Source organism: Heterodontus francisci, chromosome 25, assembly GCF_036365525.1.
Source record: "Heterodontus francisci isolate sHetFra1 chromosome 25, sHetFra1.hap1, whole genome shotgun sequence".
NCBI classification, from domain to species: domain Eukaryota; kingdom Metazoa; phylum Chordata; class Chondrichthyes; order Heterodontiformes; family Heterodontidae; genus Heterodontus; species Heterodontus francisci.
This window is the reverse complement of record NC_090395.1, coordinates 28482279-28497087: the sequence shown is the minus strand read 5'-3', so window position 1 is coordinate 28497087 and position 14809 is coordinate 28482279. Positions and strand designations below refer to the sequence as shown.

The window sequence follows — 14809 nt, the reverse complement described above, 5'->3', positions numbered from 1 at the left end:
TGTGTTATCCCCCATGCTGGAGAGTGTTATCCCCCATGCTGGAGTGTGTTATTGCCCCTGCTGGAGTGTGTTATCCCCCTGCTGGAGAGTGTTATTCCCCCATGCTGGAGAGTGTTATCCCCCATGCTGGAGAGTGTTATCCCCCATGCTGGAGAGTGTTATTCCCCATGCTGGAGTGTGTTATTGCCCCTGCTGGAGAGTGTTATTCCCCCTGCTGGAGTGTGTTATCCCCCATGCTGGAGAGTGTTATCCCCCATGCTGGAGAGTGTTATTCCCCATGCTGGAGTGTGTTATTGCCCCTGCTGGAGTGTGTTATCCCCCATGCTGGAGAGTGTTATTCCCCATGCTGGAGAGTGTTATTCCCCATGCTGGAGTGTGTTATTGCCCCTGCTGGAGAGTGTTATTCCCCCTGCTGGAGTGTGTTATCCCCCATGCTGGAGAGTGTTATCCCCCATGCTGGAGAGTGTTATTCCCCATGCTGGAGTGTGTTATTGCCCCTGCTGGAGTGTGTTATCCCCCATGCTGGAGAGTGTTATTCCCCCTGCTGGAGAGTGTTATCCCCCATGCTGGAGAGTGTTATTCCCCATGCTGGAGTGTGTTATTGCCCCTGCTGGAGTGTGTTATCCCCCATGCTGGAGAGTGTTATTCCCCCTGCTGGAGAGTGTTATTGCCCCTGCTGGAGTGTGTTATCCCCCCATGCTGGAGTGTGTTATTCCCCCTGCTGGAGAGTGTTATTGCCCCTGCTGGAGTGTGTTATCCCCCATGCTGGAGAGTGTTATTCCCCCTGCTGGAGAGTGTTATTGCCCCTGCTGGAGTGTGTTATCCCCCCATGCTGGAGTGTGTTATTGCCCCTGCTGGAGTGTGTTATTGCCCCTGCTGGAGTGTGTTATTGCCCCTGCTGGAGTGTGTTATCCCCCATGCTGGAGAGTGTTATTCCCCCTGCTGGAGAGTGTTATTGCCCCTGCTGGAGTGTGTTATCCCCCCATGCTGGAGTGTGTTATTGCCCCTGCTGGAGTGTGTTATCCCCCATGCTGGAGAGTGTTATTCCCCCTGCTGGAGAGTGTTATTGCCCCTGCTGGAGTGTGTTATCCCCCCATGCTGGAGTGTGTTATTGCCCCTGCTGGAGTGTGTTATCCCCCATGCTGGAGAGTGTTATTCCCCCTGCTGGAGAGTGTTATTCCCCCTGCTGGAGTGTGTTATTGCCCCCTGCTGGAGTGTGTTATTCCCCATGCTGGAGTGTGTTATCCCCCCATGCTGGAGTGTGTTATTGCCCCATGCTGGAGTGTGTTATCCCCCCTGCTGGAGTGTGTTATTCCCCCTGCTGGAGTGTGTTATCCCTCATGCTGGAGTGTGTTATCCCCCCATGCTGGAGTGTGTTATTGCCCCATGCTGGAGTGTGTTATCCCCCCTGCTGGAGTGTGTTATTCCCCCTGCTGGAGTGTGTTATCCCTCATGCTGGAGTGTGTTATCCCCCCTGCTGGAGTGTGTTATCCCCCCATGCTGGAGTGTGTTATCCCCCCATGCTGGAGTGTGTTATTCCCCCTGCTGGAGTGTGTTATTGCCCCATGCTGGAGAGTGTTATTCCCCCATGCTGGAGTGTGTTATTCCCCCTGCTGGAGACTGTTATTCCCCCTGCTGGAGACTGTTATTCCCCCATGCTGGAGTGTGTTATTCCCCCTGCTGGAGTGTGTTATTGCCCCATGCTGGAGAGTGTTATTCCCCCTGCTGGAGACTGTTATTCCCCCTGCTGGAGACTGTTATTCCCCATGCTGGAGTGTGTTATTCCCCCTGCTGGAGTGTGTTATCCCCCCATGCTGGAGTGTGTTATTGCCCCTGCTGGAGACTGTTATTCCCCCTGCTGGAGACTGTTATTCCCCATGCTGGAGTGTGTTATTCCCCCTGCTGGAGTGTGTTATCCCCCCATGCTGGAGTGTGTTATTGCCCCATGCTGGAGTGTGTTATCCCCCCTGCTGGAGTGTGTTATTCCCCCTGCTGGAGTGTGTTATCCCTCATGCTGGAGTGTGTTATCCCCCCATGCTGGAGTGTGTTATTGCCCCATGCTGGAGTGTGTTATCCCCCCTGCTGGAGTGTGTTATTCCCCCTGCTGGAGTGTGTTATCCCTCATGCTGGAGTGTGTTATCCCCCCATGCTGGAGTGTGTTATCCCCCCCTGCTGGAGTGTGTTATTCCCCCTGCTGGAGACTGTTATTCCCCCATGCTGGAGTGTGTTATTCCCCCTGCTGGAGTGTGTTATCCCCCCTGCTGGAGTGTGATATCCCCCATGCTGGAGTGTGTTATTGCCCCATGCTGGAGTGTGTTATCCCCCATGCTGGAGAGTGTTATTCCCCCTGCTGGAGTGTGTTATCCCCCCTGCTGGAGTGTGTTATCCCCCCATGCTGGAGTGTGTTATCCCCCATGCTGGAGTGTGTTATTCCCCCATGCTGGAGTGTGTTATCCCCCATGCTGGAGAGTGTTATTCCCCCTGCTGGAGTGTGTTATCCCCCCTGCTGGAGTGTGATATCCGCCATGCTGGAGTGTGTTATTCCCCCTGCTGGAGTGTGTTATTCCCCCTGCTGGAGAGTGTTATTCCCCCCTGCTGGAGTGTGATATCCCCCATGCTGGAGTGTGTTATCCCCCTATGCTGGAGTGTTATTCCCCCTGCTGGAGAGTGTTATTCCCCCATGCTGGAGTGTGTTATTCCCCCTGCTGGAGTGTGTTATTCCCCCTGCTGGAGTGTGTTATCCCCCCTGCTGGAGTGTGATATCCCCCATGCTGGAGTGTGTTATTGCCCCATGCTGGAGTGTGTTATCCCCCATGCTGGAGAGTGTTATTCCCCCTGCTGGAGTGTGTTATCCCCCCTGCTGGAGAGTGTTATTGCCCCATGCTGGAGTGTGTTATCCCCCATGCTGGAGAGTGTTATTCCCCCTGCTGGAGTGTGTTATCCCCCCTGCTGGAGTGTGATATCCGCCATGCTGGAGTGTGTTATTCCCCCTGCTGGAGTGTGTTATTCCCCCTGCTGGAGAGTGTTATTCCCCCCTGCTGGAGTGTGATATCCCCCATGCTGGAGTGTGTTATCCCCCTATGCTGGAGTGTTATTCCCCCTGCTGGAGAGTGTTATTCCCCCATGCTGGAGTGTGTTATTCCCCCTGCTGGAGTGTGTTATCCCCCCTGCTGGAGTGTGATATCCCCCATGCTGGAGTGTGTTATTGCCCCATGCTGAAGTGTGTTATCCCCCATGCTGGAGAGTGTTATTCCCCCTGCTGGAGTGTGTTATTCCCCCTGCTGGAGTGTGTTATTCCCCCTGCTGGAGAGTGTTATTCCCCCATGCTGGAGTGTGTTATTCCCCCTGCTGGAGTGTGTTGTTCCCCCTGCTGGAGTGTGTTATCCCCCCTGCTGGAGTGTGATATCCCCCATGCTGGAGTGTGTTATTGCCCCATGCTGGAGAGTGTTATTCCCCCTGCTGGAGTGTGTTATTCCCCCTGCTGGAGAGTGTTATCCCCCCCTGCTGGAGTGTGTTATTGCCCCATGCTGGAGTGTGTTATCCCCCATGCTGGAGAGTGTTATTCCCCCTGCTGGAGTGTGTTATTGCCCCCCTGCTGGAGTGTGTTATTCCCCCCATGCTGGAGTGAGTTATTCCCCCATACCGAAGTGTGTTATTCCCCCATACCGGAGCGTGTTATTCCCCCATACCGGAGCGTGTTATTGCCCCATACCGGAGTGTATTATTCCCCTCTGCTGGAGTGTGTTATCCCCATGCTTGTTAAGCCTGCCAACCGTCACTCTCCGGCCTCCCACCTGAAGTGTGAGGACTCAGTAGGTGTCTGTAGTGCGGACCTCAGCATATTCAGGACAAGAGAGAAAAGCATGATGTTTATTTCCACTGATGGTGCCACACATTGTGCACTAACACTCGGAGCACCGTTCCAGATCGGCATTTCACTATTAGATGTTGTTATAGCCTGAGTGGGTTAATTGCCGCTCGGAATGCAGCACTGTCTCTGCTGGTGGGACAGAGGAGGGAAATAGTGCCGGTGGACTGAGAAATGGCAATGTTGAATAGTTGAGATGTTAGGATTTATGAGTATTATGAGAGGTTTATGTCATTGCCTATGGAGATAAGGGAATATTTCTGTGGCACTTCCCCTCATTGGATTAAGTGAATGGGCTAGAATCCCTTATAAAAAGCATATGGTCTGTGGAAGGAGTGGAACTAATGGGCATAATGGATTCTTTCTGTGGTTTTGTTTTTAGTCTGTGCCAGTCTCCCACTTTAACCATGTTTCCATTGCCCCAATTGTATCTACATTCCCATTCTGCACTAAACCCTCTGGTATCTTTAAATTAGTATATGAACCTGTGTTTTATCTTGAGTTTGCCTTTATTTTCTCTGGTGTTTTTTCCGGTATTTTCTCCAGTGTTTTCTTCAATGTTTTTGCCAGTTTTCTCTGGTGTTTCGGTATTTTCTCTGGTGTTGAGCCTGTTTTCTCCAATGTTTCAGTGTTTTCTTTGGTGTTTCAGTGTTTCCTCTGGTCTTTTCTCCTGTGCTGAGCCTGTGTTTTCTCTGTACTACAGATGATTCAGAGGCGGTTGGAAGAGATTGAACAGATGTTCCATGAGTTGGAGCAGAAAGGCATTCACCTGGAGCAGGAAATGCGCAATAGTAAAGGTAAGAGCCACACATTTTCAAAGCAATAACTCGAGGAGCTTCTCTTTATAAAGTTCTATTTGGGTAAGGAGTGTGATAAGAATTTCTCCTGATGATCTGAAGGTCATTCATGACACCGCCCCCCACTGAAATTTGTCTCTTTTACAACCATGCCCTTCCTTTGCTAAGTCCAATATGTCCACTGTTAACGGTGGAATTGAAATCCAGCGGACATACTACTTGTTCAAAGCACTCTCTCAACTTGAATAGATATATAAAAAAAATAGCTGTTATAAAGAAAAAGGTGACATTTTCACTCCTGTCTATTTGGCTCCCTCTCTCTCTCAAGCTGCTCTGTGATGATGCTGGTTTGGATGTGTTGCCCATGTCCTGGTGTGGCTCTGTTCGATTTAATGGGATCTTGATTCCAGATCTGATTTTGAGCCAATCTCAGAGTGACCCAACCAAAGGAAAACAAAGGAAGGCTTTCCCTTCCCTTTGAAATTATTTATTTCTACATATGATTCCCCATCCACCATAGGGAGGCCCTCCCATCCCGCACATTCCAGTGAAAGTGGTTGTTGAGTGGCTCAGACTGACTCTCCCTCTGAACTTTCACCCCTCAGTACCTTCCCACCTGATAGCTGGATTAAGGAACCCACTAGTATGGAAACCCAAACCCGCAACCTCTACAACCTAGAAGGACAAGGGCAGCAGACCCTTGGGAACACCACCACTTCTAGGATCCCCTCCAAGTCTCACACCATCCTGACTTGGAAATGTATCGCCATTCCTTCATCACCACTGGGTCAAAATACAGGACCTCGCCACCTCACAGCACTGTGGGAGTACCTACACCACACAGACTGCCACAATTCACCAAGGTGACTCACCACTAATGATCCCTATAATTTCACTTTGCTGTGCGCTGCCCATCTGTTGCACAGCACGGTCCCTCTAAGATTGCCACATGGCCGCACTTGCGTGTATCTTAAAGGGAACACTTTGTGTGCAGCCTTTTTGTTCCCTGCATGGCATATTCCCGATTGCCGCACAGCTACACAGCTACGAGGGAATGTTTGCTCACCACCACCTTCTCAGAGGCAACTAGGGATGGGTAATAACTGAAGGTCTTGCAGCAACATCCATATCCCAAAGATGAAGGAAAAAGAAGATGGGGCTATGGGTTCATTGGTGACAGCTGTCTTCTTGTGACTGATGCAGGGCAACTTTCCTTCCAGCAGAGGGCAGCACTGTGCAATGGACAGCAAGCTGCTCGATTTGTTGCACATCACAGCAGTAACCCCTGGCCATGTCATGCAAAGCAGAACCTGTGGAACTGCAGACAAGTCAGCATCTTTGGGACAGGAGAAGGTGGGGGACAGGAGAAGGAGAAGAGAGGAAAGTGGAAAGATTTGGATGAAAAACAGTGACCTTCACCATTCTTTTCCTCATTCTTGTATAAACGTGCTCCTTTTACAGCTCCATGTGTGCTTACGGTTGTCAATTGTGATTGGACGCATTCCTAGAGGTTTCATCACATATCCTTCCACCTTCAACCGCCCCACCCAGTTGAACAGCACTATATTTTTATAACTGATAAACAGAATCATTCAACAAAATTTTTTTAAAACACCATCTTTATAAAAGTTGCTATGATTTTTCTCCTGGGTTACTTACAGCAGTACCTTAAATTGCTGGAGATTCAAGGACAATCCTGAAGGGGTTGGAAACTCGATGTGCAGTGGCCCCTCTTGTTTAAGGGTGAATTAGAGGAATTTTTTTCCTGCTGTACTGGATAGTAAAGGGTCACACACGGACAGTTCGGGACACAGGCAGAGCTGCAGGTACATCTGAGTAAAGTGGCCATGTTGGAGGTTACACTCAAGGTCAACTGCACTCTACAGAAACTGAGTAAGGATCATTCTCCCACGCTATATGTTTGGCACCTCTACTCAGGTTGTATTAAGAGGAACTTCCAGGGGATAGAGGGAATTGTGAGTAAGAGATGTCAGATGGACCTCGTTTCAGCCAAAGGGTAACAGAATAAGTTAGTAGAGAAAGCTTTGGAAGCAGACATAGGTTCAAGAGGCGATTGAATGCCTTTCTGGAAGGTTTTTGGGGCTGAGAACTATTAATAAAGGCATGGGCTTTGTAATATATTCCTATGTTATGAGCGTGCCCAGTGTGCAATGACATCATTAAAAATGTGATCTTGGTGTCTGCCTTTCTTTACAAGTTCCTCCCAATATATCACAGATTTTAGTGATGAAATAGGATTAAAGTGCAAAATGTTTTGCAGCAAATGGCAGTAGAGAGTGCGATGAACAAATTATGCTAGCTTCTAATGACTTACCTGCTAGGATGGTGAAATTTTTGACTAGATTGTGTTGAGCCTCATTGTTTCTGAAAATGTGTGGCTGCACTCAGTTGAATGGATTCTGCATGGTCCTAGTGTCCTTTTTAAAATTCTTTCAACTACTGACTACACTGGCTTTGATGAGTTCGTACTGATTAGGCTGACTTAGCTTCTGTATCACTATTACAGACAGCCACAGTAACGTGTTACCTGGGTCACTGTTACATTTGAAAATGGGACAAAATAGCTGCTTCCATGAGATACATTGGAAGGCTAGAAATGTATGATAGAGCTTGAGTGTCAGCTGTGTCACCTCTGACTCACAAGGATCTGTGTTCAAGTCCCACTCCAGGGCTTGAGGACAAAAATCAAGACTGACATTCCAGTGCTGTACTGAGGGAGAGCTTCACTGTCAGAGGTGCCGTCTTTCAGATGAGACGTTAAACTGAGACCCCATCTGCTTGCTCGGGTGAATGTAAAGGATCCCATGGCACTAATTTGAAGAAGAGCAGGGGAGTTATCTCCGGCCAATATTTATCCCTCAATGAACATCACAAAAACAGATTATCTGGTCATTATAGTATTGCCGTTTATGGGAACTTGCTGTGCACAAATTGGCTGCTACATTTCCTGCATTACAAATGACTACACTTCAAAAATTACTTCATTGGCTATAAAGCGCTTTGGTCATGAAGGGTGCTACATAAATGCAAGTCTTTTTCTTTTCTCGAGAACCATTCCATTCATAAACTGAAAGAATGGACATATTCTTCAGAGCTAATAATATATTAGAATTCAAAGGGGAAAGTGCAGAGGCCCAGACTCAGAATAAGGCAATTCTTGAGCACAAGAAAGCAGTTTTGCTCATAGAGATTGGCCCAGAAGTGTATGGCACGCTGGAAAACCTTCTTCCTCTCAACAAGGCAAAAGATGTGCCATTAAAAATAATTATCATCAAGTTGGAGGAACATTTTTAATCCTGAGTCACTAGTGATAGCAGAAAGCTACAAATTTGGAATCAGAAACCAGAGAATTAGCAAAACAATTAGCGAGTACATAGTGACACTAAATAATTGCATTGTAACTTTGGTACATTCTTAGACCGTGCATTATGAGACAGATACGTGTGTGACTTGGTGGATGAAAGAATCCAGTTGAAGTTACTAACTGCTCAAAATCTTTTGTTTGAGCTAGCATGTAATTGCTTCTACCATGGAGATGGCATCAAAGAATGCTCAGGAATTTCATCCTATACAAGTGACTAGTACAGCTTCTGTCCACTATCAGAAAGCTCCTGCCAAGTCTAAAGCAAGGAGACCTGATCAGAAGAGTCCTGTTGATAAAAGTTTAATGACTTCTTGTTGTTGTAATGGCTGCAGCACAGGCATGTCAGTATAGAAATGCCAAATGTTAATTGGCAAAAGATAGGCCACATTGTAACTGCTTGCCGAATGAAGGCCAAAACAGAAAAGCAGACTCTTTCTAGTCGTAATAAGCAACTGAGTAACAAAGATGGAGTTCACAATCTTAAAATGAATTAAATGAAGAGGAGTTAGGGCTGTACAGAATATATGCCACTAGCAATCACACAAATAGATAGATAGAGAGATACAGCACTGAAACAGGCCCTTCGGCCCACCAAGTCTGTGCCGACCAACAACAACCCATTTATACTAATCCTACATTAATCCCATATTCCCTACCACATCCCCACCATTCTCTTACCACCTACCTACATTGGGGTCAATTTACAATGGCCAATTTACCTATCAACCTGCAAGTCTTTGGCTGTGGGAAGAAACCAGAGCACCCGGCAGAAACGCACACGGTCACAGGGAGAACTTGCAAACTCCGCACAGGCAGTACCCAGAACCGAACCCAGGTTGCTGGAGCTGTGAGGCTGCGGTGCTAACCACTGTGCCGCCAATTGACAGAGACTTTTGTACAAAGGTGTTGGTAAATCAACAGTACATCGACATGTGCATCGATACAGCTGCATTATGAGTAGAAATACGTACAAGAGCAAATTCAGTGACATACCTTTAACAAAGAGCTCAGTTCAGTTGAAAGCCTACTCGGGTGAGGTGTTAGAAACATGTGGACAAATGGAATGTAATGTCCAATATAATGGCAAGTCCCTCAAGTTACCCATTGTTGTAGCGCAATATGTCAGCAAACCAACGCCAATGGGCAAAGACTACCTTCATAAGCTGAAGTTAGACAGGAAGCATGTTTTCCAAGTTGAGATGATCAAGAAAAGCTTGATTGAATAATTACAGGAACATTTTTGAGAATAGCTATGAAGGTATAATTAGTGTAAAAGTGCACATCCAAGTTAGGCCGAATGCAACAACAGTATATTGCAAGGCAAGACCGGTTTCTTATGCTCTCAAAACCCAGGTTGAAGAGGAACTAAAGAAGCGAAAGGGGAACGATGTGCTAGTGAAAACTGACCACAGTAATTGGGCAACCCCAATTGTAGTAGTGCCCAAATCAGACAAAACCATGAGACTATGCGGGGACAACAAAATGACTATCAACCAAGCAATAGATGATGAGCAGTATCCACTATCAACCTCTCAAGATTTGTATGCGGAGTTAGCGAGATCCAAGCTATTCACAAAGTTGATTTGTCCCGTGCTTATGCACAGCTCAACGTGGATTGTGAGACTGAACAGCATCTCCCGATAAACACACAAATGGAGTTATACTTCTGCATAAAGGTGTGAAGTCTTCTCCAAAAATCTTCCAAGCTGCAATGGATTAGATTTTGCGAGAAGTATCACATTGCTTGTGCAATCAGGATATGTGGTGATCACGACCGCAACAGAGGAAGAGAATCATCAGCTGTTGGATGAATTGTTAAAAAAGCCCAACGATCACAATGTGAAATTGAAAAGGAGCAAGTGTGCAATGTGAGGTAGTGTATTTGGCCAGCAAATCAATGAAAAAGGACTACAGCCAGCGAAAGAGAAGATCGAGGCTACAGTCAATGCCAAAAGATGTGTCTAAGCTTAGATCTTTTCTAGGTATGGTCCAATACTACTTGCAATTCCTGCCTGAGCTTCCAATGGCGTTAGCTCCACTACATGAGTTGTTGAAGAAAAACGTGAAATGGTCATGTAAGAGAAGCTTAACCACTTGATGCTCTACTTGTTCATTATGACACAAATTGTGACCTGAAGCTAGCATGTGATATTCATACTATGGATTTGGAGCAGTAATCAGTCATGTCATGGATGATGGTCAAGAGAAGCCCATTGCATTCGTGTCATGTACCCTGACCAAGAGTGAACGTGACTACATGCAGATAAAAAAGTAAGCTCTTGAAATCATCTTTGGAATCAAAAAGTTTCACCAGTTTTTGTTGGGTAGAATCTTTACGCTGGTTACAGATCATGAACCCCTAATAGCTAATCTGGGTCTAAAGTCTGCAATATCGACAATTGCAGCATCAAGGATACAGCAGTGGGCTGTACCTCTCTCACAGTATGACTAGAACATTGAATATTATAGTTCAAAAGAGAATGTTATAGCTGATGCACCATCACGTTTGCTGTATGAAGACTCAAAAGTAGGCTGTGAAGGTGCAATCTTCATAATAGGAGTTGTGGTTGAGGACTTTCCAGTCACTCCAACTGAAATTGCTGCTGAAACCCAGAAAGACCATGTTTTAAAAAGAGTCTATGAACAGACTTTGAATAGTTGGACAGAGTTTGACTGGTGTACAGACGAGGAACTGAAACCATTCTACAATCGACCTAGTGAGTTGTCATGTCCACAGGGATGCATTAAGTAGGGTTACAGAGTGGTAGTACCTAGTTCTTTAAGAGACAATATTCGGACAGAACTTCATACTGAACACATGGGAATAGTTAGCATGAAATCCATATAGGCAGAAGTTTTGTTTATTGGCCTGGTGTAGACGATGATCTCGAATCATTGGTTCGCAAATGTACCATTTGTCAAAACTGCAAGAATAAGCCACCAAAAACCCCTTTACAACTTGCTGTTTATAGTGTACATTCATGATTTAAACGTGAATATAGGAGGTATGATCAGTAAGTTTGAAGGTGACATGAAAATTGGTAGTGTCGTAAATAGTGAGGAGGAAAGCCTTAGATTACAGGACGATATAGTTGGGCTGGTAAGATGGGCAGAGCAGTGGCAAATGGAATTTAATCCTGAGAAGTGCGAGGTGATGCACTTTGGGAGGACTAACAAGGCAAGAGAATATACAATGGATGGTAGGACCCTAAGGAGTACAGAGGAGTCAGAGGGACCTTGGGGTGCTTGTCCATAGATCATTGAAGGCAGCAGCACAGGTAGGCAAGGTTGTTAGGAAGGCATACGGGATACTTGCCTTTATTAGCCGAGGCATAGAATATAAGAGCAGGGAGGTTATGATTGAGCTGTATAAAACGCTGGTTAGGCCACAGCTGAAGTACTGTGTACAGATCTGGGCACCACACTATAGGAAGGATGTGATTGCAGTGGAGAGGGTGCAGAGGAGATTCACCAGGATGTTGCCTGGGCTGGAGCATTTCAGTTATGAAGATAGGCTCGGGTTGTTTTCCTTAGAGCGGAGAAGACTGAGGGGGGACCTGATTGAGATATACAAAATTATGAGTGGCATTGATAGGTTAGATAGGAAGAAACTTTTTCCCTTAGTGAAGGGGTCAATAACCAGGGGGCATAGACTTAAGGTAAGGAGGCAGGAGGTTTAGAGAGGAGTTGAGGAAAAATGTTGTCGCCCAGAGGGTGGTTGGAATCTGGAAGACACTGCCTGAAGAGGTGGTAGAGGCAGGAACCCTCACAACATTTAAGAAGTATTTAGATGAGCACTTGAAACGCCATAGCATACAAGGCTACGTGCCAAGTGCTGGGAAATGGGATTAGATTGGATGGGTGCTAGATGGTCGGTGCAGGTGCGTTGGGCCAGAGGGCCTGTTTCTGTGCTGTAAAATTCTATGAATATATGACTCTATTTCAAAATATTCATGTAGATCACATGATCTCAGCGAGGGATGATCCAAAACTTGATCATGACCAACTTGATAGCGAGCTTCTGCCAGAGTGTGAACCAGAGTTCGGGTCCGAAGTAAAAACAGAAAGTGCTGGAAATATTCAACAGGTCAGACAGCATCTGTGGTGAGAGAAGCAGAGTTAACGTTTCAGGTCTGTGACTTTTCATCAGAACTGCAAGTACAAGCAACCGAGTTCTGATGAAAGGTCACAGACCTGAAACGTTAACTCTGTTTCTCTCTCCACAGATGCTGCCTGACCTGCTGAGTATTTCCAGCACTTTCTGTTTTTATTTCAGATTTCCAGCATATGCAATATTTTGCTTTTATTTCAGTGTACAAAGTATCGGTTTCAGAAAAAGAAACAAGATCTTCTGTAAGTGCTGAACTGAAACCAGACATTCCAAAGCCCTGACTGTACACCAAAACCTGAGAAGATAAGGAAGACTTCGTAAACCCATTGTTAGATATGATTTAGATATTGTTTAAAGAAAGCCAGTTGTTATTTTGACAAGTGTGCATATACTCAAAGATTTGTTTGTTTTGGAGTTGTATAGTTAGTGCACCTGTAAATAGCTTATTATTTATGAGCATGCCCAGTGCATGATGTTGTCATTAAACATGTGATCTGGCCATCTTGGTGTCTGTCTTTCTTTACAAGTTCGTCCCAAACTATAACAGGCTTGTTGGGTCTAATTGTTCCTAAACATTCTTTTTGTGACAGGAGAGCAGCAAGAGCTAATGCGAGCCTGGATCGCACTGGTGCAAGATAAGAATCAGCTCCTGAGCGAGGAGTCCGAGTTAATGATACAGTAAGAACAATTCAAATCCTTTTACACTCATTGTACTCCTCTTTAAGGAATTCCAGCACTCTACATACAACCAGATTCTTGGCAGAACAAGTAACCTAAAGTGTTTTCCATACAATAAATAGAAAAGGGAAACAGAGATCCTTATAGCAGAGAATGTTGCAATGTAATACCTCTTACAAAGTTAATGTACATGTGTTACAGTGTCAGTGTAACTCACAGCCCGATGGTGTAGTGTTACAGTGTAACTCCGAGTCTGAGGGCGATAGTGTTACAGTGTAACTCAGAGCCCTTTAGCGATAGTGTTACAGTGTAACTCGGAGCCCGATAGCGATAGTGTTACAGTGTAACTCAGAGACTGAGTTTTTTTTTAAAAAAAAAAGACAGAGGCGCAAGGGGAGAGCCAACTGTGCAACAGCCCCAACAAACAAATTTCTCTGCAGCACCTGTGGAAGAGCCTGTCACTCCAGAATTGGCCTTTATAGCCACTCCAGGCGCTGCTTCACAAACCACTGACCACCTCCAGGCGCGTATCCATTGTCTCTCGAGATAAGGAGGCCCAAAAGAGAAAGAGATAGCAATAGTGTTACAGTGTAACTCAGAGACTGATAGCGATAGTGTTACAGTGTAACTCAGAGCCCTTTAGCGATAGTGTTACAGTGTAACTCAGAGCCCTTTAGCGATAGTGTTACAGTGTAACTCAGAGCCCGATAGCGATAGTGTTACAGTGTAACTCAGAGACTGATAGCAATAGTGTTACAGTGTAACTCAGAGACTGATAGCGATAGTGTTACAGTGTAACTCGGCCTTACAACAATAGTGTTGCTGTAACTTGGAGCATCATAGTGATAGTGTTACAATGTAACTCAGATCCCAATAGTGGTAGTGTTATAGTGTAACTCAAATCCCTACAACAATAATATTACACTGTAACTCGGAGCATCATAGAGATAGTGTTACAATGTAATTCAAGCCATACAACGATAGTGTTACTGTGTAATTCAGAGCCTTTAACACGCAATGAGGAAAGTAATTGAAAATGAGCTTGTTATTAAAGGCTGGCTACCCAATCCGAACCCGACAGGACCCAACAACGTGTGTCGGGTTCAGGTCGGGTTGGGTCACACTGTGGGTCCGGCATTCAGACTCGTGTCAGGTCGGGTCGAACACGCCCTATCACAACCTCAGGTAAATGGCTCCACTGTGAATGTAATTTTTGGACTAGAAAGTTGGTTTTGTTACAGTTATTTCAAGCTTGTGCAGATCTGCAACACAATGAAAAACAGAAGGTAGGTTAACTGATTGTCGGGTCGGGTCAGGTCGGGCGCGGGAAAAAAATGGAAGGACCCGGGCCATGTCAGGCTTGGGGCAGATGTGGTTCTGTTGGGCTCGGCTCAGGTTTCGTTTACAGACCCGAGCCGGCCTTTACTTGTTATAGTACCAGGAAAGGGTGAGCTACAATCTGAGAAAATATGTTTGCCATTTCAATGCTGTAATGATGAGGAGAGCAGGGGGAGTGTGTAGGATATTGAGTACAGAGCAGCAGGAGGGTACGCAGGATGGGGAATATAGGGAGGAGGGGTGTTGGATGGAGGATACAGGGAGAGGGTGTGTAGAAGGAGGCTATGGGAAGGGGGGGTGTAGAATAGTGGTTACACGGAGGGTAGGGGTGTATAGGATGGAGGATACAGGGAGGAGGGGTGTAGGATGGAGGATACAAGGAGGAGGGGTGGAGGATGGAGGTTATAGTCGGTGGTGGATGTAAGATGGAGGTTACAGAGGATGGATGGTCTGCAGGATGATGCATTCTGAAGCAGAGGAGGAACAAGAGAGGAGAATTAAAAGAAAAAATAACTATTGTAGTTTTAATAGAATAAAGATTTTTTAATGAGTTGGAGAGGGAGTTTGAAATCTTTGGTTGAGATACTTTTCTGAAGCTGGGTGTCTGTAACTGTAGTAGAAGGCCCATTGGT

General features: G+C 46.0%; 2 protein-coding genes across 5 annotated transcripts in view; one reads left to right on the top strand and one right to left on the bottom strand.

Annotated features, from left to right (window-relative positions):
- rpl10a (ribosomal protein L10a) overlaps positions 1-14809 on the bottom strand; it is a 401386-nt gene that overhangs the window by 205896 nt on the left and 180681 nt on the right. The gene's annotated exons all lie outside the window — the stretch shown is intronic.
- The window catches only part of LOC137383800 (F-actin-monooxygenase mical1-like), a 146531-nt gene that overhangs the window by 128300 nt on the left and 3422 nt on the right, over positions 1-14809 (top strand). For all 4 annotated transcript variants that reach the window (XM_068057019.1, XM_068057020.1, XM_068057017.1 and 1 more), the window contains 2 exons: positions 4572-4665; positions 12752-12839. In XM_068057019.1, the coding sequence (XP_067913120.1) occupies positions 4572-4665; positions 12752-12839 (182 nt within the window). The remainder of the gene's footprint in view (positions 1-4571; positions 4666-12751; positions 12840-14809) is intronic.